Genomic DNA, 27,587 nt, shown 5'->3' on the forward strand with positions numbered 1-27,587 from the left:
AAACACTGATTTGATGCTTTTTTTTTTACAGTTTGTTAGGTAAGTTTGTTTCCACGGTGAAAGACGTATTTGTTTCTAGAAAATATCACAGTCGCATTCCTATTATCTCTTTTGTCAGATGCCAAATACCCATAGCAATATGCTTTAATTTTTCCAGAGTTTTCCTTCATCTTTGCATGACACACACTGATAGATGGTGAAGTATTAAGAAGGGCAGAGAGAGAGATGGGGGGCCAAAGAGGGCGGAAAGAGAGCATGGCTGAGCTTTATTGCCAGAGCGACAGAACAGAGACCTTGGTGTGAACTCTCTTTTGGGGGGTTTACATATAAACACGTTCAACATGCAGGTGGAAATATGGGTCTGTAGGGGTAAATAAATAGTCTTGGTTTGGAGTTTGGGACATTTTGCAAACAATGGAATTTTTCAGGTAAACTTGGACTTGAAAGCTCCTTAGAAATGAAACTACTTCTTACAATCTGTTCATTGCATGGATAAAACACCTGATGAGAAGACTGGGGCCTCAAACATCTGCAAATTAACTTTAAAAACTTTTTTCCTAAAAACTGATTTAAACTAGAACCAAAAAAGTGAAATCGTGAAGAATTCACCCAGGTGAGTTTTTTCTTCTGTGATCCAGTATATTTGTAAATTTCAAAATTGCTCTACAACCCTTCTGTCGCAGACTTGAGTGCAACCTGGTACAAACACGCCACCACCTGGCCTAAACTGGAAGTTGCTCACTCGATTATTCACCTGCAAGACGCAACCTTGATCTTATGTTTTCTTCTGAACTTACTCAGAAAGCCTTTTCTGTGAAAGAAAGACATTGTGACCTCAATCACTTCCACCTCAGCCATGCACTGCCGCTCATATCTTTCATCGTTTCAGTTTATCATCCAGTAGATGGCAGCATAGGCTCATATAAAAGTATATTTCGGGTCCTTGTCCTGTGAAAGCAAGATTTCCTCAGTGTATATTCTTCCCATTTTTACTTTTTCTGACTTTAAATTTTTGCATCTCATTCTGTAGTAACCTGTTTGCGCAGCTCTTTGTCTCTGTCTTGGTATAAAAACTGCATTAAAATGTCTTCAAAATAAAAGCAGAACATGTAGAGGGGATCTAAATTGAAGAGATTACCAGATGGTGGCAGTCTTTACCCATTTTCCGACCAGGTTTTTTATCGCCTTCTCTTTATGTGTGCAGAGTGAAGAAAACAGAATAACTCAAATTAAAACTCAACTGTAGTTTTGTAGTTTCACTTAAAAAAACATGACAGATATATTCCTGAGAATGATGCGTGTCTCAGCTGTGCCACATATGTACAGTCCATAGCTAAATAAGTGCAGGCATATTTGTATCATTAGAAAACGGTAATGGCATGTTACAGATCCTGCTGTTTAATTTCAAAGTCTTTTAGGTTGCACAAAAATTTTGGTAGCTGATATAATTTGGTACAGCCGCAAAAGGAGTTCACGTTGCCAAGGACTTCTCTGGATTAGAATATGATACAAGTGCTGAAAATTTTGACCCCGCATTGTCATTGTTAATCACTGAATCTCCTTTCATGAAAGCATCTCAGCTGCGGGACAAAAGGATACAGAGACCACACATTTAGTTCGGAGAATGTAATATCTCCAAATGTCTCAGCAGAACCGCAGCGAGAAGTTGAAAAGACACCTGTGATTGATGTGACACTGTATGAAAAAAATATTGACAGCTAAGCCCACATTCCTCATCGGGTTCGGCGGTGTCAGCTTCCTTTTCTCGCCATCCTTCATCTGCTCAACCCTCGTCCCCTCCACGATGAAAGTCGAACAAATCTGCTGACATTGATCCTGTCTCCTCGGCTGGCCTAATTTCATTTCAGCCTGAGAGAGACGGCTATCTCCAAAGATCTTGACAGACAATTGTATTTACTATTTTCTTTTCACAAGCCAATAAAGGGGGAGCAGTTATTGCATCAGATTATATGAAAAACCGTTTAATGATTCCAATTTATAACTCTAGACTGAATAATGATACAGTTAAGAGCTGACAGGCCATGATAAATGAAGGCTCATATAAAACATATTTAGTGTGAAGAATGGCTGGAGATGAATTGCGCAGTGATACAAACTCATGATAAAGAACAGTAAGAGCCACTAGAAGACTTAATAATGTGCTATTCATTTTGAAGTGATTTTGCTGGTTAATAAAATAGCACAAATTAAAAATATATTTATTGTGGAAAGATGTCTGGGAATATTGCCCCCATGTCTCCATACACATCTACCCGCACCCACTGTAATCGGCGCCTATCTCTTTAGACTGAACCCATCAAGTCCTCTGCGTCTCTTTGCATCACCGCTGACTCTCGGTGCACTTCACTGTCACTGAGTTGCTTGATTTAGTGCACACATGCTATATGATTTCTTCCCCAGTATATATTATCAGCTTGTTCCAGGAGCGACTAGCGACATCGTTCGCGACACTGTTTGGACTAGACTGTTAAAATTTAAACCCATAAGACTGACAGATAGATCAAAGCTAAATTATCAATGGGGCTTATTGTACAACAAGTAAACGATTCTGCAAATGGATACGTTTGCGGTGTCAGACACATCCGTTAATATGCGACATCCTTGAATTGCAGAGGCAAAAATATACATTCATCATTCACAGGAAAGGACTAACATGCATTCACGGTTGCTGAATGTTGTGAAAAACCATGGTCAAGTGGTGAACCTTTTAAAATCATGGTCAAGGACCAGAGTCTATAGACAATGGTGGTGGGCCAGTGAATTTGTAATATCTTTTCACACAGAGATAGATGTTGAACCTACCAGATACAATGTCCACCCCTCTTCCTATGCATCAAGATCCTATTCTGGTGTCAAAGGTGCTTTGATAGAAAAGGCTCTAAAAGTGCCTTTGTGTTCTAGCTATGGAGAGCAGAGTTACACTCATTTTTTTTTGTATTATTATTTTGTGAAGAACAGCAAACGTGATGTATCAAAAGGCCTTGATAGAAAAGCAACCACTTTAAAAAATGGAAGAGGAAACAATGACTCTCTCCATCTTCAGGTGGCTGTCCAGACATACATACGCTGTCCTCATTGTTGCAGGGTAATTTGTGGACAGCAAGGATGAAAACACGACTTCTGTACAGAGCTGATGATCACATGTAAATGAGACTAAGGTGTACATAACATTTGTTGAACACGAAACGAGAAAATAAGTCAATTATCCCAGGATCGTGCTGACACTGAACACCTGAGACAGATGCAGCAGACCCTGGTCTAGTCTGCTGTACTCCATCAAAGGATGGTGATGATACGGGCTGCACACATCAAATGACTGTTACATGAAGTCATATTTAAGATGGTATCGGGTTTGGCGTACTGTATACTGTACAAATCTGATTAATTTTGTTTTTTCCTTGTAACGCTAACGATTAGCCAGGATGTTGTGTTTAGACTTTGCTGCAATAAAATCAAATTTTCAGAGAAATTCGATGCGATGAGATCTCTAGAAATCCAGTCCAGAGAAGAAACTCATTTTGGCTTTGGAATGGAGTAACACCAGACTTCCCTGCTCATTCAATCACTTTGTTTTTTGATGAAGTCTTGATAATCATTGACTGCATGGCCTATGAAAAAAAAAATCCCGATGACTTTGGTGACCCTTTGATTTGCCCAAGTGTTACCAGAAGGTGAACATTTTCAGGTTTTCTATGAAATATTTCGACAGATGCAGCACTGGCAGGCTTCAATTTATTAATTCTGTCCAAAACCTTCTAAAGCGGTGACATTCTCAACAGAGTTAAACTTGTCTGTGAATATTAGCAGTCTAACAAGGTAAATTGCTACGGGCCATATTGTTCTCATGTAAAAACACTACTTAGCATGTTTATTTTTCACTAACTGAGCAGACTAAGACTTACATACAAAAATATATTATTGTACCTTGCTGGAGCATTTTAGTACCACAACCATTCTATACACAAAGTTTCCAATTTTTAGTTTTCTAGGATTTTTTCTACGTGGTGTGATCGTTTACTGATTAATGTGTGCAGATGTGTAATGTGGACTTTTACCAAAATGTTAGCTTAATCCTCTCATAAAGCATAAATTCTCTCTTGTTAGGTAAAATTTTGGAAACACGTACATATGATTAAGGTGTACCTATCTTTGATACAGCAATCAAAGAATTAATCTAACTGTAGTTGGTTGTATCCAGCCCGTAGCTCATAAAAATGAGAGACGTGGACATCCGTGAGACATAGATGCAATCACCTGACTGTTCCAGAGTCCGGCTGAGCTCTTTGACCTCTCAGAGCCATCTTAGCAACTCCCTGACTCCTCATCGCTCCGGACACCCACACTCTCCTTTTTTGCCACCTCTTTTAGGCCTCCCACCCAGACCCTCACTACTTGGAGAAGACCCCAATCCAAGGATCTCCTGAAAGGGCTCTGAACTGGCCTTTGTCTGGACCTACTGCAGTGTCCCTTTATTTACACAGTCTTTAAAGCTATATGTTCTCTTGTCTCTTAATTGCATTGGCCTTTGCTGCCCCTTGGTCAGTCAATACCATCTCTCCGATGACATCAGCAGTTCTATTCAGCAAGGCATTTCGAGGTGATGGGTGTTTTGTGGGAGAGCTGGTGGGAATGAGTTGTGCAAATTTGGACCTGCAGCTTTTTGTCATTGTTAACCTTTTTCATGGTTAGATTTTATATTGCATTGGTGTGGTACATGTTTGTAAACCTTCAACATACATAGCTATCTATCCATGTCCTTGCATTTGTTAATGAACATCACAAAAGCAGTTTAGGAGAAAAGGGTGTTTTCTTCTGCTGCATGCCAGCTGGCCTTACATATAGACTCCAGCACTCCAGCAATCCAGGTTTATAATGTGCAGTGAGCTCACCTATGTCCATAGGTGAGCTCACTGCACATTATAAACCTAGCAGCAATCAGTGCCATCCAAACAATTTTGCTGACCCTTAACTCAGGAGGAGAGCAGGAAAGAGAAGAAATTGACATGCCTTTACCACTCCTGAGTGTGTGTGACCAAGCACATTAATCATAAGAGGTCTAACCCTCTCCTGTGTCCAATTCAGCGATGATTCTCTAGTGCAGCACCATGGAAATGTTTAGACAGAGCCGGACATAATTATCTTTTTGTGTACTTTAATAAGGAGACATCCGAGTGCTCCGATGATAGGGGCACACGCGCCACAAAACTACCGTACAGTGATATTATCCCCTTCATTCGGTGTAATTAAAACATAAATAATTAAATGCCACTAACTAACATAACTGGTATGCAAATTTGATGATTTAGTGAGTTGAAGAACACAGGGATTTTTTTTTTGCCAAATGGGGACCATTTAAAGTTGACCTTTGGAAATGTTATTTTGAATGCAATGTGATGGTGCTGTTTAATTTGAAGAGGTACTTATCTCAAAGTCAACATCTTACTTCTGTTTTCCTGACGCACACTCAGTCACCATATATTAGGCAGTAGCCTGGCAACCACAAGAGTAGAGCTGTACCAAATGGACATGTTTGCAATATGACAGGCCCAGTGTGCTCCTTACCGCTGACCCTGCCTGCCATTTTGTTTCTGTCCTGCGAAGGTGTCAGTGATAAACGTTACCTTGTCTCAGCAGGTGTGCCTGGATGGAGGACCCTGCCGCACGGAGGGGGTCACCAACCCCACAGTGTTTCCCCCATTTATTTGAATAATGGCCCATTAGGACGGCTGGATATCCGATGTTAAAGTAGCTGTATGTGTCTCCCAGATAAAAGACATAATTACCTGAGAGAGGGAGGATGTGTTGTGCAGTGCACACTTTTCCTCAGCTGGGCTTCAGAGTTCAGAATTAACACACACTCCTGCCATTAGGTGGCGACAGAGAGGGACAGCAAGCAGAGAGACACAGCGAGAGAGAGAGAGGGGGGACTGGGGGGGTTATGGGTGTGAAGACCCAGGTCATGGCTCACACATACATTACCACAACCTGAGTATAAAGAAAAACTGTTAGTGGAAAGCCAAACCGAGTCACAAAGTATGTTTCTGAAAAGGAAACCTTGACACTTTAAACTCTACAGCGCATTGTTTTTCCAGCGAGACCACCATATTTTATCCTTTGTGAATCAGGATGCACTTATTTATGTTTTAATACAAATTCATTCAAATTGGTAACAACAAATTAATCCAGTTTTCAGAATGAAGGTCTCCAGAACTACAGTTTGCATCTTTTAATCTCTTTTAAAGCAATTACTGTTCTCGTTGAATTGTATAGTATCATGATGAACACAGAGTGGGCAATTTGCAAACCTTTGGCTTGCTGAGAGACACAGTTGTCCTTTTTGGGTGGCATTGTGGCTCCTTTTGCCTTTCATATTTCTAGTTCAAGAGAGACTTACCATTACTGTCAATGAAAATGTGGGTACAACATTTGGAGTGGTATTTATATAAGCCCAAAAGATTGCCAATTAATGATGAGTTCTTTATCATTTATTTGCCCTTGGGTTTTTATTCCTCAATTGCTATCACCTTATAAAAGCATCCTTTTAGCACAAAGAATAGAAGCCCATTTTCATGACCTCCTCTAATGCATTTCCCTCCATCTTCACTGCCTCGAAAAAAGTTTCCACCTCTTCACAAAACATGTTAATTGCCATCGTGAGCCCAGTATAAAGAAAATATCTACACGTTAATTATCCAAATATGTTGGCAACCCATCTGCAGAAAGCCATTGAAAATACTAAATTGTGTTTTCTCCTTTTCAGCTTTTATTTTGGACACATTGTTAATCAAAAGGCTTCAGAAATGTGCAGATGGGCAATCCTTGTGTCTGCAAGGAACAGCCTGGTTCAAGGTGAGTGTTTCATGCCCCCAAGCCCTTCTGTTACTCTCCATTGTGTTGTTTAGGTTACATATCCTGATGGGCTCAAATAGAGAGTTTCTCACACGCATCCAATCGCACTCACACACAGAAGAAACTCTCACAGCCATTAAGATATATCCGCATGCACACTGCTCTACATGCAACCGTGAGCACACCTACTCATGGCAAGGCATTAGCTTTGGGTCATTATTTGTGCGATTGTCTGTTTAAGTAAGATTTCAGTAAACAGAATTTTTTTTTCTCTTGGTGGAAAAATGGACACTGAAAATGTAACCTCAGACCTCCAAAAGCTGTAGAATCTTTGATACAATATTGAAACCTTAACCTTTTGCATTTATGGGCCAAACTGGTTGAGAAACCCTTCAAAGTAGTTAAAAACATTTTAAAGTGCCACAAAGAAATATAATCTGCAGTAAACTGAGTGTGAATGACAGCTTATTTTATAGAAATGGATTATCATCAGGCACTATTTGAGCTCGCATTGAGTTAAATGTTCAAATGTTCAAAGTGACCTGGATGCAGTTTTGGAGAGACTCAGCTTATGTTTGTGGTTGTGTAAATATTAATATAAGTTTGGATAAAAAGTAAATTTCTGTTTTTAAGGGTTGTTATATCATCTTTGCACTTTATATGTAAGTTCTTAAATTCCTCTTGGGCTCCAAAAAAGTTCTAGTAGTTGTTTTCAGTGTCGTCCCCTCAAGTTATAGACACATCACAAGCTCATGATGTTGCTGTTTAAGGCTCCGTTGACTGTCACACACATAAAGTTGGATACACTTCAGCATGTAACGCAGCTCTGTCAAGTTGACCAAACATTTATGGATGTAGTATTGCAGTATTATAGTAATGAGGATTGTTTTAATTGATCTAGCTGCATTCTGCATATTCAGTTAGTATGTGATATAAACTTTGCTCAGCATACTCTGAACATCCATTTTCATCCATATGTGGACAGTAATGCATGTGAACCATTGTCATTTACCATGCAGTTTACTTTTTGATCCTTGCTGGTGATAAAATGTATGTACAGCTTTGGATGAATTATATTCATAAATATTCAATTAAAGGCAAAAAATAGAGGGGACATTATTATTATCATTATTATTATTAGTTTACAGTGTAATTCTGTGCTACTTTCAGCTGCTGCCTTACTCACAGGCGTTCAGCTCCACATTTTTACACTGGATTTCTATTCCTGGGATCAAACTGGGGATCTTTTGCTTCGATCTCTGCCCGGCTCCTTGTTGCTGGAAGGACAACAGCACACACTTTACAACCATCCATCTGGTTTTTAGGCAATATACAACTTTGAATAATAAAAAAGCAGAGCTACTGCTTTAAAAAGGATTTTAAAAAAATTGCAATACTTGACCTTACTAGATTCCTCATAAAACATTTAAAATGTATGTTCCAATAAGCCATTACTTTAATGTATGTTTTTCTCCCTTTCCTTTGATGGCTGCTTGTCATTTCCTTTGTGCAACATTGTGATATTTCACTACATTCACTACTAGTCAGTATTCTATTGTATTCAGTGGAATTTCAAAGTTTTACCACGTTAATCTGTCCATGGTTTCATCTACCTGAAGGGTAAACTTTTCAGAAGGATGTTTGTTAGAAGGATTTTACATGAGCATATATTTTTCAGCAAGATACATTTGTAAAAGAAGTGGCCTTGAGACATCCCTCCTCTAATTCATCATGCTTTGTCCATGCTGTACTATTCAGATATGAGTTATATTCTACCTTCCCCACCGTGGACCTACTGTTGAAGCTAACAGTCAATATCCTTGCACTGCTTTTGAATCTTTGCTCCAGACCTGTTCTGTTCAGCAGGAGTGAAGGCAAGGACGAGTGCACCCAGCTCCAATGATCTGTCCTTGGCTCATGCTGCGTTTATTGTTTCAAAAAATAAAGGAAGTCTTGTAAGACTAAAGCAGAGTTACTACTGCTTTCTGCATGTATTAAGTTCTCTCTTGATGAATACACTGTGGAATCAATGCACCGTTGTGGGTTAACACTTTGCAGCGCTACCCTTCAGGTTTAGGTTTGATTTACCGGATGATTTGGTTCACCAAAGAGAAAATGCTTTATTGTTAAGGTGGTCCTACCTGTGAGTTGTTGCTCTGCTTTTACCTTGGATGATAGAAGCAGTGTTGAAACATACCTGGTCAGGTGCCTTTCTTGTCTATCACAACCATGAGGTACTTAGGCTGCTTTTGTCTTCAACAGCCATACGGCCACATATCTGCACAACACTTACTTTACAATTTGCTGAAAGTATGTGCAGGTTCACAACCACTTTCTTTATTTACGTCCTCACTTTCACTTCAGCGGCTATCATAAACATTTGTCGTCTTTCCTCGTGATACCTGACTGAGCCGATATGTGCTCGAGCGAAAATAATGTTGATTGCCTCCGTTCTTGATTATTATTTGAAGCTTACACCTTTTCAGGCAACTGACCTAGACTGGGACTTTTGTGTTGTACTCACATGCCACAAGGGCTAAAATGCTTAAATAATGTGTCAGGTAAGTATTGTATTATTGGCCCTTAGCCTCAGAAGCAGGGTTTACAAACAGCTATATGGCTCTCCAAGGCCAAGCACTGGCCTTGCACTAGAGGCTTAGCACTGAAATGGAGGTATTCAAGCTTAAAGTTATTCATGTCAAGTAAGGCCCACAAAACCCTTCCATACAACCCATAAATCTGATATTTTGATGGAAATACCAGACATTTCATGAGTGCTCTAAAGGAGCTTTTTCACTCAGTTAACACTTTGACACAGCTCACCACTTTCACACTATTTGTTCCATGGCTTCTCTTCCTCTCCAGTAGGTAACACAGCAGGGCAAAAACGTTAAGACTGAACGCCCTGCACTCCACAGCTCCTCAAATTCACAATGCACTGTTGTCATTTAAGGAACGGTAATATTCATCAGTGTGTAGAACTGGGCACTTTGTTGGAAAACAACTCATCCCTCTACTTTGCTTCACATCTCTTAAAGGGGCTATAAACTCCTATTCATTCGCCTTAACACTGAGGACTTGGCGATCTAATGCTAAACCTCTCCAAGTGCATGTGTTTGTGAAGAAAATGTTCTAAGCCTTTCAAATTGATAGGACTGGCTATCATCATGTATGAGTTCCAGCCATCCAAGTGAGCCCTCAGCTTTAATTAAACTTTTTTCAAAGTGTATCTTCCATGAAATCAACCTAGTCTCTCTGGCATTCGTGTGTCGAGAAGCTCTCCCTCTTTTTCGCTCGAGTGGTCGATACATTAAAACTTGAACTGATTGATTTCAGAATGCTTGTGCCATCAGTGTCCTTACGCTGCCATTAACTACATCTGAAGTATCTTAGTCATCAAGCTTTAGGCCAGGGATTGATAATAGCTTGACCGCCGGGGCCTATCTTACCCATCCTTTTTCAGGAGGTCTTGTATTTAGCACCCAGAGCACTTGTGGCAAAACTCAAACAGCACAAGGGTATTCACAGAGCAGCTGAGTGGAAAGCTTTTTCTCATTCCTCTGAACCTCATGAATATATTCCAACTCTAACCAACTACTTTGCCTTAATGTGGAATTTCATCAAGGTATGAGGCCAATTTATTTATTTGTATTCTCAGCTTCTTAGTGATACTCTTGAACACGGTGATGACAGGCAGGATAATCTCAGTCTTTCATCAGCAAAGTGGCCCTGCACAAAACCCATCAGTAATGTATTCGCTATTGATTGATGGTCGCTCCTGCACTACTAGGCAACACCATTATTATCATGCATAGATTCCAGACTGCCCACAATAAAATCATTGTCTTGATTTAAGTCATCCACCCCTGAGGTGTCATAATAGCACGACTGGTATTTGCCTTGTATTGCTTTCTTCCTCGACAATTGCCGGGATTCCCTGTTATCATCTTTACACCAGCCTAATACTCTTGCAACCTTTCATGCAGGAGACAAAGCTTTGTTTACACAAAAATGCTGCCGGTGTGTACGTGCAACAGGTGCAAAGATATGCTAAAGATAACAGACATTTGATTGCATTTTATTTTTTCTAAGAGCAGATTCTGAATTTAAGTGAATAATTTAACATTTTGGGGACCAAACTGTTTTGGGTTTTTTTTTTACTTTGTGCTATATTTGAAACTTTTAAGCTTTTATTTTGACTCATGTTGTCAAACTCTGACTTGTGATTTTATTCAAAAACTAAAAGTCGTAAAAGTTTCCACAATTATAACAAACAGTTAAAAAAAAACATTTGTTGGTTTTCTAATTGTTAATGCCATCAAAAGATTGTGTTATTATCATTATGTTTATTATTATTATCTGCTGGGTTGTACTATGCTGCTATTCTCCTGAACATGGTACGTGTGACATTTTCTCTGTTCTCACCGTTGCGCCCGTTTTCAGTGTCGACACGCGTGGCTCTATGTTGCAAACATTATATGCTCGTAGTGCGCCTCCTGGGAGCTGCCCGGGTCTCGAATCATTGTGAATTACTGTGACCTTGGTTATCAATCATTGTATCAGGGTATCTAATGTAAACGCAACCGTGGTGTGGATAACATGCCACATCTGCTCTCTGGACTGTGCTGCTTCTTGGTTACCAAGCGATTTATTAGAGCGCACTGTGTGAGGGATAATAGGTCAAGGTATAAGGATCAACTAGCAACGCTTCCATAGGCATACAATTATCTCTTAAACCGGCTGTTGTAATATTGTTATTCACCAACAGATAGTTTTGTGTCCCCAAAGCATTTCAAAGAGGGAAAACTAGTTGTGTAGCTTAAAAGCGCCCTCCAAGGGGAGTTGTGTTTGCGCTCAAGACCAATTTATTGCCGATGAACATATGGCCAATATTTTGTCTCACGTCATAGCAAGGGGAAAACAAACATCATGCAATGTTAGCGAGTCAGCAAGAGCAGAGCCACTTGGCCAGCTATGCAAACGCTCTTGGACAATATGAGAAGAGGAGCACTTGCTTTCTGGGTATATAAACCACATCAGGCTTATCTCTGCACGCACTCCTGACTCCCATTTGAAGATATTTCATTAACTCTGCGCGCTGTCTTAACGCTGGCAACACATTCAGCCCCCCTCCAGTCTAGGTAAGCGCACTGGATGCTCCAGGCAGTTTATACAGTATTTTCTCTTGTTACAGCTTAATAGACGCTGCTTATTTTCTGTTACTGCTGATTCATGCACGTGAGCGCGCACTTTGATCTTTAAATTAATAAAACGCTGATCTTAATGTGTTTTAAATACAAGAATGATGCAGCCAGGCCTGTGTGTTTTCAGCCTACAGTAGCTGGTGATCATTACGCGTTCACTTGGGCAGACTGTGCTCTTTTCAGCATTATCATTGCGTGACACTTAGAGAAAGAGGCCTTCACCTTCACACTCAATTGCTCAATCGGGAGAATTGAGGTGTCATCTGGAGATGACTAAGAGTAAAATTAAAGAAAATATTTTAATACGACAGATGTTCTTGTCCAAGAGTCAACAAAAGGCGTACACATTGACCCCAATAATGCAAAAAATTTTATTAAATTTTTTTTTAAAAAGCTTCCACAAATGATGCGCTCACAAAGTTACACCAAAGCCGAGCCAAATTCTGTGCTCGAAGATAACATCTCTGTGCTTTACCTGTCAGAAATCCTGCGTTTGGTCCTCGTATGATCAAATGTTTCTTTTCTGTGCACCTATGAGCACCGATACTGGCAATCATAAGTTGCCTAATTGTAAGCACCCCCTGTTGTTTCTTAATTTTGCCGGTAGAGACCGCTAGAGCTCTACAGATGTCAACAGCTGTTAACGTTATTACTGCTCTCGCACACTAGCTGCTTAACAAGGAGGACAAGTTGTCTGTACTTGTGCCATCTACAGCGGGCCAGATCAAGTTTTCGTGGAGAGGATGATTTACTTATTTATTTATTTTATTTTTGTTTATTTATTTGTTTAATTGTTTATTTGACAATAATATTGTTCGAGGCTTTACAAATTGTCACTTTGGATTTATGTGAAGAAGCCTTGGAGATTTCTAACTATTCTCCCTCCTCCCTGCCGGTGTCAGAGCGATGTTGAAATGGGAAGTGATTAAAAAATAATAAACCCCCTTTTAGCAATTTGTCTTACATAGAAAAAGATTAAGGCGAATGGGAAAGCGTGGCATGAAATTCACCGTTACAAATAAACTGGTGGTTTAACAAATGAAGGCATCTCCTCGGGGCATGGGCGCCTCGCTATAATCTCGCCATGACATGTTTAATCATTAGAGAAAAGGAGACGAATAAAGACTTTGTGCCCGGGGCGGGGGGAAGGTGGAAGGATTTCTGTTTCTGTTTCCTTTTCTTTTTTTTTTCTTCTTCTTTTTTTTAAGAAAAAAAAGGAAAAAAATCGGGCTCCAGAATGATTTCTGCCCTCGAGCCAAGTCTCCCCGGGCCACGGCTTAGCCCCCATAAATAAACTGGACCCGGCTCTACCTGAATATTATATATAGCCTTTTAATCATAGAGGGAGGAAATCGGTCTTGTCAGTCTGTACATTTATCATAGGCACCCTGAGGCAGGCGGGGTTACCTTTATCAAAGACTACCTCACTGCCTGAGGCATCCGAACACGCTGAAATTCAGCGATTAAAGGAAAGCAATGATCAACATTATTATGGATTCTCCTGCGGCATTCTTATTTGTGCATTCAATCGAAAGATTTATTTAATCAACAATATAAAAAGCCCTTTCTTTACTTATTTGGGAACAATCGTGGGCATGAATTTTTAGGAGGGAATTATAATTAATCAGACGGGGCCCGTTTTTTGGGGTTCATCCGAAAAATTAATTGTTTTTGGATGAATCCATTCTGTCATACTTTTGATTGCAAAGCTGGGATCAGAAAAAAAATGTAATGAGCTTTAATAATTAGGCAGCCAGCTCTGTAGCATATAATATTAAAATGGAAGAACTGGCAAAACTGGTGATAGCATAATTACAGCATCGGTGATCACATAGAGAAAAAAGGTTAGTCTTGTGCACGCACTATACGCACAAAAGTCAAATGAACATCTCAGTCAGAATAGTGTATCGTTCTGGTGTCAGATCTAAAGATTTAATGTCAACCGGACTCAAGTAAGCAGGTGATAGGAAGGAGCAGCACTGCGCCCTGCATTGTCCTTTAAATCCTGCTGCATCCACAGCTCAGAAGCCATTCTTTACAATATCTTCTGTGCGCATTAACACCCCCAATACACACACATTTCACACAGTCCTAACTGGGGATAGTGAAACAATGGTCTCTAAGTGGATTTAACATTTTTTGTTTCAACTTTTTGACTCTAAACAGAGGATTCTTATTTTTGCGAGTTAATATTTAAAGAAACACAAACCAAAAGCGTGGAAAAAAAATACAAAAAGCAAACACAACAACAAAAACTACAATAAATAGATCATGACTAGAAAATAAAAGTCTAACTTGGACAAAATGCACGACGTATTTTTACACTTTGTTTTTTTACAAATAATTTTACATAAATTTAGCCTGAATGTGTCCTGAGCTAATTTACTGGACTGTAAACATTTCCCGGTGTTGGTCCCGTTAACTCGTCCAGCTGTACAAAAACAGTCTGCGTACTGGCCACTGTCAGAGTGAAAAGGCAAGCGGGCTGTTTGAACTACCTGTGAAAGTAAACAGGTAAACACAGAGCGATAGGCTCTCCAAGTGGAGTACGTCCACTTAGCCAGTGCACATTTACCTCTCCTTTTCCGAAACCCACGGCTCAATTGATCAAATAGTATATCCCCAGCAACTGACCACATTCTGCAGCCCAGTGCGCACCCATGCACCGTCACCAGACCTACTGTGACTCCCCCTCCCCGTGTCAGTGTGCCACCCACGGCAGAACCAAAGCAGAATGACACGGATGGTAACCCTGCGTGCTCAAACATACCATAATTTGGCTCCATACACTTTTAAGCCACTGAATAAATCTCAACGAAATAATGTTGTTGCATGGGCCAAAGTCAGTTTCCTGATGAGGTGCGCATAAAGGCTGCAGCCTGGGTCATTCCTCCGTGGTGCGTAAAGCTTTCTGGGTGTCTCCTGTGGGCTGCTTGTCCCTTCACATGTCGGATTTAGCTGTGCAGCATTACTTGGTGGATCAGGTCAGTAACCTCTCTCTCCCTTATAGAGGCTCAGGCGCAGCTCCAGTTTGTCCATATAGCCCGCTCAGCTCAATGGAGCCTTTGTGGGACGCAGAGACTTGTGATTAATTCTGCCAGGCTAGTGAAATATTTACCTCAGGCCTGTGCACCAGGCGCGCTTTTATATGCACCCAAAATCTTAGAAAGGACGTTCCAAGAAAGAATGAGCGAAGTAAATTTTTACCTAGACTGTATCTTATTTTAAAATTTAAAAAAAGTCTGTAATATTACTGCTAATTGTCGCAAAAGAAGAATAATTTGCCATGTTAAATATAATAATAATAATAATAATAATAATAATTATTATTATTATTATTATTATTATTATTATTATTATTATTATTATTATTATTATTATTATTATTATTATTATTTAAACTGCGTTTTTCTGAAGCAATCTATGGAACCAGCCTATAAGGAACTAAAAAGACACAATAGGTCCTGGCTTTCGAAAAGGAGACTACTGTGTGTGTGAGAGAGAGTGTGCGTGTGTGTGTGCTGAGATGAAGGACTTTCCTTAATATTGTGGAAGGATCCAGGAATTGAATGAAGAGATAGTCCATTGAAAGCAGTTGAATGCCATGACAACTAGGAACAACCTCAGATTTATTCCAAACAGTTAGAAAGCATTGTGCACGGGGCGTCAATCATCTATTATTTCGCCCCTGAAATAAATGCAAAAACTGCGACCGGACAAAAGCTTCCAACAGGAGCCGGACATTTGTCTACATTTCCCCCATTGTCTGCAGCTTAGCAATCGGTTTGTATTTGTGTTTGCCCGGGTCCGACCACCCAGGATGCGCAGAGGACTCGCTAAAAAACGTGAAACATTGTCACCCACATCACATACTGGATAGGAGGCAGAGGGAGGAGAGCGAAAGGGAAAGTCTTGAAGGGGAGGAAAATAAAGTAAGCAACAATGATACTCGGATTTCCCCAGGAAAAAAAAGACGGCGAGATTGAACACTTTGAAGGGGGCTCCACACAAGCAAAAAAACAAATATTAGGATGCGCTGCCATGATGGAGGCGGACAGATTTACTGTGGAAAAAAGCAAAAGATAAAAAATAAATAAATGTTGGTAGTCACATTGCTTTGTAAACTGTGCAGAAATGTGTGGTTCAAATAGAATAAAAATAATAATAATTATTATTATTATTGTTTATTTTACAAACCTCGTCATCACTGTCACATTTGGATAGGCCTGCTGCCTTAAACGGTTGTTTAGCGTTTTCAGACAAACAGTCCTGCTTCAGTTTCAACACAGCCTCTTGTCCTTAAGCTCTGGCAAAAATATTGACTCAAAAGGTTTACATAAATTATCCCCAAATATTTAAACAATAGCCGTCTTTCTTGTGGCTTCCATCTCTCAACAAAAAGAACAAGTTAACACATCAAACTCCAAATTGTTATATTTTTTATGAATGAATGAATATATATATATATATATATATATATATATATATATATATATATATATATATATATATATATATATATATATATATATATATATATATATATATATATATATATATTCATTCATTCATAAAAAATATAACAATTTGGAGTTTGATGTGTTAACTTGTTCTTGTTCTATATATATATATATATATATATATATATATATATATATATATATATATATATATATATATATATATATATATATATATATATATATATATATATATATATATATATATATATATATATATGAGGGAAGGAAAAGGAAAAAAGCTTCAGTGCGAGCAATTTGTTAAAAACGGGCTTTTTAAGTATTGTGAGTGTAAAGCTACTTGGAGGTTCTTTGTATGTAAATAGGGTGTAAAAAAGGCCCTCCCCGTCTTTGTAATTAATTGACACGTTATACCACTCATCATGCTCTGAAGCACCAATGGTAGAGGCTCGGATCTCCCCAAAACCCACAATTTCACATCTGCAAACACTGTCTTCATCCACTTGACTCCTAAGACCCGCCCACACGTGGCCAACCTTTCGCGTTTTTTAATGCTTTTTCACTGCAGGTTCATGTGTTGAGACCAACCTTATATGGACTGATCGGACAAGGTAATGGCTTATTTCCCTCTAGCACCCAGCAGTAGCACAATATCCATGAGCCACATATAGCACTTCAGCCACTTTGGCATCCTTCCTGGACTTAAAGAGACTGAATCCGCTGCTACTACTTGCTTAGGCAATGGTTATCCACAGTGGCTGCTTTGACTGTACTTCAGCGTAGAGCGACACTCACTCGTCCTGTTTTCCTGAAAAATCGCTTCTGCTTTTTGTTGTTTGTTTTCTTTCAAAACAGCGGATTGTCCGAAAAGCTGGTGCAGCAACTTTCCCTGCATATTCCCCCCCACCAGAATATGTCGTTGACCAACACAAAGACGGGCTTTTCTGTAAAGGACATTTTGGACCTTCCTGACACAAATGACGAAGAAGGATCTATCACCGGAGCGGAGGAAGACACAGAGGGATCGGAGACCACTTCCACGACAAAAACCACTGGAGTTTTGGTGCAAAGTCCTCTAGAAAACGTTCAAAATCTGCCTTTAAAGAACCCCTTTTATGACAGTAGTGACAATCCTTACACACGATGGCTTGCAACAACGGACAGTATTCAATATTCATGTAAGTAGAAGAATCCTTGCTGATCTAGATGATAACGACTTATTTTATAAGCTATTCGGTTACATTAAACCATAACTGATGACATGCAGCTTCCAGATCCAGCCCAGCGATGCCCTTGGGTGGCTTTCAGTGTTAAAATTTATGCACCGTGCACTGCTCGATTGTGGCGTTTGCAGCTCAACAAATGCGCTCAGTGTTTAGACTCCTGCACTTTGCATTGTAAGAATTCGATCGATTAAGCACCGTGGAAAAACAAGGGGGCTGTCAGTTACTCAGAGTATAATCATGGTGTGAAATATAAGCCTGCATTCTGTGGGGATTTACAAGCACACAATGCACCTTTTAATGCTTCACTGATTCGCCCTGCTCGTGTAGAACTGGGCTGAGGAATTGTTCTGTTTTTCAGTTTTCCACGCGTCCTAAATAGTTGAAATTAGCCACAGGTCTTGGGCTTGTATTCTTCAGTTAGGCTTCTGTATTAAAGATGTTGTAAGAGTCGTTAAATCCCGAGAAATTGAACATAATATCGCTTTAAAGCGAGGTTATTCGAATTAAGCAGTAATGGTGGCGCATCCTAAACTTTCCATGGAGATTATGTGTTTGTGATAAATGTCTCTAAGAACTTTACAACATAACATTTTGACAGTGTTTCTCCCGTTTCTTGCCGCAGTGCACGGTCTATCCGCCAGCTCTCAGGACTCCGCCAAGTCCCCGGAGCCTTCTGCGGACGACGAATCGCCGGACAACGACAAGGAAACTTCCAGCAGCGGCGGGAGCGACTCTGGCAAGAAGCGGAAAAGGAGGGTGTTGTTTTCCAAGGCACAGACCTATGAGCTGGAGCGCCGCTTCAGACAGCAGAGGTACCTGTCCGCCCCGGAGAGGGAGCACCTGGCCAGCTTGATCCGCCTCACCCCGACCCAAGTGAAGATCTGGTTCCAGAACCACCGGTATAAGATGAAGAGAGCCCGGGCCGAGAAAGGTATGGAAGTGACCCATCTCCCTTCTCCCAGGCGGGTGGCCGTGCCCGTCTTAGTCAGGGATGGAAAGCCTTGTCACACTCTTAAAGCTCAGGACTTGGCGGCCACTTTTCAGGCCGGGATCCCCTTTTCGGCATATAGTGCCCAGTCACTCCAACACATGCAGTATAACGCGCAGTACAGCGCCGCGGCCACGCCACAATTCCCCACAGCACATCACTTGGTGCAAACGCAACAGTGGACTTGGTGAGAGAAATTATAGAGACTTGGCTTGGAGGCGCGGTAGGGAGTTTCACCACAAAGCAAAGAAAAAATAAAACACACAAACAAAAGACTTTTCATTTTTGCAGCTTGACTCATATATATACTACCATTTTTATTCGGGGCTCATGTGTGCGCCGTGTTTACATGTTTTCGTTAAGAGAACTGGGTCCAAACCTCTCCCATATAGATTTTATTAAGAATGTCAATGCTCTTCTTGTGATTTTTTATTTTTTATTTTATTTTTTTGTAAGTATGTTGTGTGTTGGTTGTAGAGATGTTTCCTCTTTTTTTTTCTTTGTCCCTTCGTGTTATTATCAGCACGTACGAACCACTTTATAATTATAGAAATTTTAATTTCTTGCTTCTTTTATGGACCGAAAAAAATATTTATGGCCATGAATAAACACTGGCAAGTTTTCAGCTTTTTCCCTTTGGTTTTTATTTCTTGTAAATAATTTTGTGGCAGGTGTTTGCAACGCAGAGCAGTTGCGGGAGTGTGGCGATGAAGAGGGTTGTGTAGCCTACATTTCTGAATCTTTTAATTAAAAAAATAAAATAAGGGGACTGCCGTGTAAATAAAAACTGTAGCCTCGCGGCGACGGTAAAATAACCGATTTTGTTTTTTTAAATAAAAAAAAACATCATTTAAATAAAATGCGTTGTTTCTGACACCAGGGTTTGGTTTATAGCCGCCACTGTGAAAATTCTATTTTATTTTAAAAGACACCGGTAAACGTGATGATAAAAGGCGATGATGAAAACACTTTATTGTGGCACAGAATGGAAGTGAGCACGGGAACGAAAAAAAAATCTCCAGCGCACTTCAGTTCTTTCTCTTTCAGGCAAATTTAATCCCGAAAATATTTTTTCTCAATCCGAACACCTCGCTAATAAAGAGCCGAAAGTCACTTGTGAAATGGGACTAAAATCCACTCACTTACTATAAGTGGGCTTCTCAACATAAGAAGCTTTTGAGTGAAAAGCTCTCCTTTTTGTCAGCATCCCCAACCACCCCCGGCCTTGGTTGTAAAGTGGTAGACTGCGAGGAAAAACATCGTTTAATGCAATAAATGTTTTGTTATCTTGTTAAGCGCTAAACTGCAAACAGAGCAGGACGGATCAATGACTCACCAGCCTTCTTTGTTTAATCACGGCAGCGTTCAGCTAAAATTCGCGTGGCTTACAGAGGCTTGAAGGGACTAATAAAGACATTTTTTACACGATCATATAACATGTTGGCAATCATAGCCCGCATTACAATATACTTTACGCTATTAGGCGTTCTTTACCGTGGGACCAAAACGAGCACAAATGGCTCCCCAGTGATCCGCAGAGCGCATTGCGGATTATCAGACTCCAGTCAATATCTTGAGTAAATATGATAACCTAGTTGAAAAAAATCTATGCATTTTGTTTGTCCCGGGCCAAAAAATCTCACAGCAGATGTTAGAGTCGCCCCTATCATCACCGAACAAACAGCTAAATTGGGCAGATTTGCTAATTATTTACAGAATTGAGTCTCAGGGGGCTACTGCTTTTGTGGATGACACAGACTCAATTTGTCGCTGACAGAAAGGTTTTGTGTTTCGAGCTTCCAGGTCAAATAAATCAAACTTTATTTTTTTATTTCTTTGTCTTAAAACCCCCAGAAACGTGTGTGTGCGTGTGTTAAATAAGCAGACGCAGTTATTATAGAAACCCGCCACATGCGAAGAGAAAAATGACGTGAGTACCAGTGCGTGTTATGAGAATTATAAAGAGAACCGATAAGAGTCGATGATAAATGATTGCCTGTCTGTGATTGGATTTTAGTGAACTCTGACTGGTTTCTTTCAAATCAAACTCAAACTGAACAAGTCCCGGAACAATAACGCAATTTAAAAACTCATAAGTGAAAGAATGACGCTGACATTTGTGTCAGTTTTTGTCCAACAGAGAAGGCAGCTCTGCGACTCTATCACTGCGCAACGCAAGTGCACGAGGCAATAAAAAAATAAAAAATAAAAAACAAAAGCCCAGGCCTGGTTTCTGTGGATGTTAGAGGCGTGCATGCTAACGAGCAGCAGGAGTGGAGATGCAGACAGTGTAGATAGACAGAGTTTCTTGGTGCTGTTCAGAGTCAGGGAGATGTATCCTTGGGCTTTTTGTCCTGCCTGTCACTTGGTGCCATTGTGATCCTTGCTGCACACGTTGTGTCCCATATGGGCAGCTGGGCTCGGAAAAGGAGAAAAGAATCTCTTACAAGCCCCAAATTGTATCAAGCTTTCAAATAAAGCATTGTTGTCTCTCAAAGAAAAACGAATTAAAAATTCGTGCTATATCTATTCTGGTCAAAAAAGAAGCCCCATTCACACATAACAGGGAGTCCTTCTTCCTTGATAGAGCTATGCCAACAACAGCCTTCTCATTTCTCTTTTCCCTCTATCCTCCCATTCTCCAACGTGAAAGGCCGATTATTGTCTGTCCAAAAAAGTGGCTCGTCAAGGCGCAAAAACTATTTTTAATTCTAGACAGTGTTCTTCCTTGTTTGCTGTGCGTGGGCCTGTTTCTAAAATGAACACATGGAAAAATATTTGACACTGTTTGGCCCCCGTCCTTTTTTAAGGACTTCCGTATCGAGCGTAAACTTGATCTACTATTAATTAACAATTTACGGTTAGATTTCACAGCAGCTCTCCTGACTTTAAAGCCAGTGCCGCGCTGCTGTGCGATATACGGATGTAGAACAAATAATACACCTGACTAATAATTAAATGCTGAAGCTGCCATTTGCACTTTTATTTTGCTGTGATCTCTGGAAAATGCAGATGTTTTTCCGTGAGGACAAAAACTGGGTTTGTTGGCAGGTGTGTTGTGGACTTTTGCGCATGAAAGACCGGAACTGATCCCATTCAAGTGGTTTCTTTATTCATAAATTGCCTTTACATTTTCATATTTAACAATATGATATTTAACACTTTTTCGGAACCATACAAATCTGCTTTCAGAAATTATGCTCACTTGCAAATATAAAGTGATTTAAACCAGCTGGAAGCTCCCTGCGCGTTCAGTCAGGCTCTGTCGTGTTTTCCACAAAACTGAAGTAAAACCTCAATAGTGTCTTCGTGGAAGCCTTTACGATAAACTTTTATGACGAACAGCATTCTCTTTGCACCCCCGTATTGCCATTAACGCACCAGAAAATTACACTACACCTCTATCCGCTCAGCAACAGGGTCAGATTTATCGGAAATTGCTTTTGGCTGCTTGAAGGGATAAAGCAGTACGATATTAAAACAAGCATCTTGGCGTGCAGCATAGTTCAACCTGCGTGGATAACTCTATTATATACCTTGGAATACAATACTTGAGGAAATATGCACTTGGGACACCGTGAATCTTCGTCATCCTGCCCATTTGAACCTCGACATGAATCATTTTTCTATCACGCACATCGCCAAATAAACGAGGATTTCAAAGCTATAATAAGCGGTGCTTTTCATTTAAAGGAAGCGATCTGGGTTTTATTGCCTTAAAGGAGATCCAGATTAGATTCGCCACAGTGCCGATATTAAAGAGAAAGGGGAGTGATGGAGGGAGGGGGAGGGGGAGACGGAGAAGAAAAAACGTTGCGCCAGGTTGCCACAAGATGGAAGCAGAGGTCTTCAGTTGGCGCCATGCAGCTCTTACCTGCAAATGTCGCCTTACTGCATCTAATTCCATCGCTACAAATTACTGCAGCTAAATCATATTCCAACTGCTGAAATAATGCGCCTTTTTTTCTCTTTAATGAACCAGCAAACTTGACTGTCTTTTAAGTGCATGATTGCGGTTTATGACATTGTTATGGATCTTGAGAGCATAATCATATCGCTCTTCAAAACAAACTAGGCTCGACGTAAACAGTCCACGGGCAATTAGCACAGTTTCCATTTCACAGTCAGAGAGAGGGAACTGGCGGAGAAATAGTCTGCGTGTCTCCACGGTGTGGCGCAATTGGATAGGGGGAGAAACGGGGTGCAGCAGCTCGCAGATTAATTCACTCCAGTGAAAGTGAACAATGGGGGTGAAGTAAGGTTTACCAAAGAAAGTCTGAATCAATCATCGCCTTTTACAACAAAGAAGGCTGTGAGTCATAGCTGGTCACGCGTGTGAAAATCTAAATCTACACCGCTGCTACGTTTTGTGCCAGAAACGCAAAGGAGAGGTGTGTGTTTTTGTTTTTTAAAAAATAAAATCAAACAAAATAATAACTAATAATCTACTTGGAGCATCAAATAAACTCAGAGAGGGCTGGATCTGTTTCCTTACGATCAAAGGAAAATAATGAAAATTAAGCATCATATTTGGTATCAAGAATCAAATCGTTAGCATTTTGGGTTTTTACATGTGCATCACGTCCTGCAGTCACATAGACTTACTTTCCAAGCTGCAAAATGCCTGAACACATCCCTCCATGTAGAGAACTATGCAAAGCACTGCAAAATGGGTCAAATGACGTCAAAGTAAAAGCTACCATCTTTATGCACCTGCTCAGTTCAGCGTCAGTGAGCTTGCAACTGTAGGGGGCCTCATTGGGTTAGAAACGTTTCGCAGCAGGGGGTGCGGAGATGCTGAACACGGTGAAGGAGGGTTGAGGGGAGAGGAGATAAATTCTTAATCTGCTTGCATTGTGACCAGTTTTGACTTTGGAATAAAAACAGCGGTTTGAAACAAACACACACAGCGCTGAGAGCAGAAACATATCAAGACATCAACACTGGGGCTTCTTCTGTTTGCTGTTTTGGTGTCAGCCGGTGGGCATGTGAAAGTAACACGGTCATATTCGAATCCACGAGCTGCATTCAAATTGGTGCTGTGTGTATTAGTGTAGGCGGCAGGCTGCTGTGTGAAGCAGACAAAGCCCACATGACACATACACAAGTTGACTCAGCGAGCGTCTGCAGAGTACTGTTCACATCAGCAGCCCATCTGCGTGAGAAGAGTCTGGAGAGGTGCGAGCTGCCTAACACAAACACCAGCATCTATGACTTACACAAGGAAGAAACCGGAGAGCTGAAGTTTTCTGTGGAGCTCAAAGGGGAATCCTTCCATCGTCTCCGAACAGCTCCAGCTTCTGTCACACTGTGTTTATCTATAAGATTAAATAAAACAGGATTGTCTTTGTCCACTTCAATTTGAACTGTACCCATTTAACAGTCAAGAGTAGTGCTTTTCTATGATACACTAAAAGCAAGTATACGCCTGCAGCGCTCTGTAACAAATCTATTTGATTCACAGCCGATGATAAGCTAAATTCATAAAAGGCTTGTCATTGTTCTCACTGAATGAAGTCACTATTTGTAGATGACTTATCTAATGTGTCTAATTAAAGGAATAATTGTGAAAAAGCATTTTAAGTTGCGCACAGTTTATTTTCTGGTATGAAAGATTTCTTGATGTTAAATTGGCACTCGTGTTTGAACTCCATTATTGGGGGAATATATACTAAATATGAACACAGCTTGTGTTATTGCAATGACAAACTATATGCTTCTACCGTGAGCACATTAGGAGGGGTGTAACATATACTTACCATTACTTGTTTAGCTCATTAGCATGTACACGTAAACATCATGGCATCCATTGGTTTAACAAGTGGACACCAGCTCTCCATGCAGCTTCTTACTCTGCAGCGCTTTGACTTGTTATTGCTTCTCCTTTCTTCCCCCCTGACTGCAGTTCTGTTGCACTATAAAATCTATTCGCTTGAGTTTCGTCATCCATGTAAGCCCACGGTCACAACCTTCACTTTACTTCTATAACAGGGGTTTTTTTTTTTTGGTGCTTTTTTCTTTCATATTTGTCTGCATTAGAGGTATGAAATGCCAAGACAGGAAATGTAAACACAGTGACGTTATTCGGAAATTTAATGATTTTAAGGAAAATCCAGTCATTGGATACGATCTCTAAGTAAACACTGCAAGACATCCGCATGTATTCAGTTTTCATTCTTGCCTCCACACGCAAGAGAAAACACGCCACGGTGTTTTGCCGTGGGAGACGCTGATCGCGCAGTTCTTTAAAAGTGGCAGGTCTGAGTTTAAAGTGCTGCAGATGACCAGCAGCCAGCTCAGAGTCATCTCACGGAAAAGGGGGGGGGGGGGGGGGCGTCAAGGTTCTTGACTTTGCTGAATGTTGAGATTAAGAAAACAGCAAAGAGATGAGGAGAGTGACAGGGTGAGTAGAGTGCTCAGAGACTAAAGTTTGGATTTTTCTTCTCAAATAATTTACTCAATCTAATCTACTCCACGAACCGATGTAAAATCCTATAATGTGTATGATGAATTAAATAAAGGACTGCAAAAAAAAAATCACGTTGTTTTGTTAATTTTTGGTATTTTCTGACGAGTGTGCTTAGGATCATAATGAAATGATGATAAGTGGGATACAAATTTAATTTACCTACCACGACATGGGTATGAAACGCAGATAGTGTATGTCATAATTTTTCTTAAAATGTTCCAAAGTATGAATCATTAAGTCATACTGTAGCAGCCAATGCCTCTGCTTCCATGAGAGAGAATTACAAAAAAAAAAAAAAAGGTTGTTGAGTGCCATTAACAACTAAATGTGTCTCAAGCAGCAATGTTTAATTGCTTCTCCAGCCCTCACTGATGGGCAAGCTCTGATGCATTACTGAAAAAATAGATATAAAATCATTCATCCATCATTTTTAGCTGGTGTAAAGTGTAAGGGCAAAGGTCAGGGAATACGGTGATTATTAGTTTTATACAATGACCTGCGAGATCAACTGAGATTCTTGAGCCTGCCATTTTAAATATGTAGTCACACCACCTTATTCTAATGGAAAAGATGTTTAACAGTCAAGCGCTGGAGCAAATATTTCTTCATCTTTTATCAACTTAACTTTTTAAATCGACCTAGTAGCTCTGATGCTGTGGTATTAATGCACTGTACAAGTGAAGGGGCGTTAAGCCCTTTGCAGAAGAAGCAGGAAAAGTAGATGATTCAAATTTCAGTGTCTATAGTATGAGTGGACTGTTCATGCACCCCTTTGGTTTGCCAACAGTGTCTTTTTTTTCTTTCTTTTCTTTTCTTTTCTTTTCTTAAAAAAAAAAACAAAACAAAAAAAAACAAGACTTAATTTCACACCAGGTGACTTTTTCTACACATTATATCCAAATGATCCAGAGTCCTTAATTTGTAAATTAAGGCAACATCATTCACAGTCTGTGTACCTGTGCAATGCCTGTGGGACAATGCAAATATGACACATTACCTTTTTGTTTCAGATATGCTGTAATTAATGATTAATTAGATGAGCTGATCTACATGCCCAAATAAATATGCAATAAAAATACGATAAAGATAGGCACTCTTATTTGGACTTGAAACCGTTTCATAGCACCTGCAGGTAAATTTCAACCCACGGTGAATGATAATGTTCAGAGCCGACTAAGCTCAAAGTCGACTCTCTCTTGCATCTCTGAGTTCTATTAAAAGTTGTGCTGCTGTGTTATGATATGCAAATCACCATATGGTCTTATTTCCCTTTGTCTTCTCTTTCTCAATGTTCCACCTCAGGACTTGAATTGTCTTGTATAAAACCCACAGTCCGCTGCAGTCAGGTGGGCTGGATGGGGGACAGCGCCAACAATCAGGTTCCCAGAGTTGAGTGTTTATGCCTTTCACTTAATGGATTGTCTCACCTTCTTCAGAGGATGAACATGAGGTGCTTGAGATGCCAGCACTGCAAATGGATCCTGGGCCTTTGAGGCTGATAACGACTGGCCGTCATCTGTTTCAGACATGCTTCAATCAGCAGGCGTGATGATCAAAGAGCAGCAATGTAGCAGCAGTGTTTTACCAATTCAAATCATCTAATTAACTTCCTGTTTAAAGAGGATGTAAAATATGTGTAGCAGGATGTGCCTATCATGTGTTTGTGCACTTGTGCTCTGTGGTGAATTTTTAATGTGTTTCATGGCTCTCTGCAATAGATGGAAAATAAAAGTTTCTCTATGATATTTCCTTTTGCACTGCCTGACTTCATTATACAACGTATCACATCGCGTGCTCTTTGAAATGTATGAGTATGAAGCAATAACCTTCAACGTATTCATCTGTTGTAGTCATTAATGCATAGATCGTCCTACCAAACAGCATGGGTGCCACAAACATCACAAGCATGGCCACAAACTGCTGAAGAACTCTAACACTAGCATGGTGATACAGAAAAATCCCTCTATACAAGCTCATCAAATATGTAATCATTTACATCTCGGGGGACAAATTCATTATTATGAATTTGCATTTTTTTTATTTATGCATAAAACTCTTTTTTAACTCGTAATGTGGTCCAAATCCAACTGCAAAAGTTTAATTTGTTTGATTTTTTTGTTTTGTTTTCGGCTCCATTCATGCTCCACGTTTCTAAACGACATCAGCACCCTCAACCCTGCAGGTTCCTCAGATCCTCTGCAGTCCATTGTCCTTTTTCCTTTACTCAGAGGAAAAGAAAAGAGGCAGCTACATTTAACTTTCAGGTCGTCAAGTGTTCCATTTCTTTTTGAAACCAACACTGTACATATGAAATGTTATTTATTATGTATTTGTATCTGTTCTTCCCAT

General features: G+C 40.1%; 1 protein-coding gene across 5 annotated transcripts; it reads left to right on the forward strand.

Moving 5' to 3' along the window:
- The first annotated feature begins 6,518 nt into the window (after positions 1 to 6,518).
- nkx2.2a (NK2 homeobox 2a) lies at positions 6,519 to 26,983 on the forward strand. Of its 5 annotated transcripts, XM_026152896.2 has the most exons (4): positions 6,519 to 6,870; positions 17,411 to 17,733; positions 18,380 to 18,712; positions 26,541 to 26,983. In XM_026152896.2, the coding sequence occupies exons 1-4, from the start codon at positions 6,830 to 6,832 to the stop codon at positions 26,729 to 26,731; spliced, it is 888 nt and encodes a 295-aa protein (XP_026008681.2). In that variant the 5' UTR covers positions 6,519 to 6,829; the 3' UTR covers positions 26,732 to 26,983. The 5 variants fall into 5 exon arrangements, with proteins under 5 accessions (XP_026008681.2, XP_080149770.1, XP_080149771.1 ...); XM_080293644.1 differs by lacking the exon at positions 26,541 to 26,983 and having other exon boundaries at positions 6,553 to 6,870; positions 18,380 to 24,346; XM_080293645.1 differs by lacking the exon at positions 26,541 to 26,983 and having other exon boundaries at positions 6,639 to 6,870; positions 18,404 to 24,346.
- Positions 26,984 to 27,587: the final 604 nt, after the last annotated feature.

This window comes from Astatotilapia calliptera, chromosome 19, assembly GCF_964374335.1.
Source record: "Astatotilapia calliptera chromosome 19, fAstCal68.1, whole genome shotgun sequence".
In the NCBI taxonomy this organism is placed as follows: Eukaryota; Metazoa; Chordata; class Actinopteri; order Cichliformes; family Cichlidae; genus Astatotilapia; species Astatotilapia calliptera.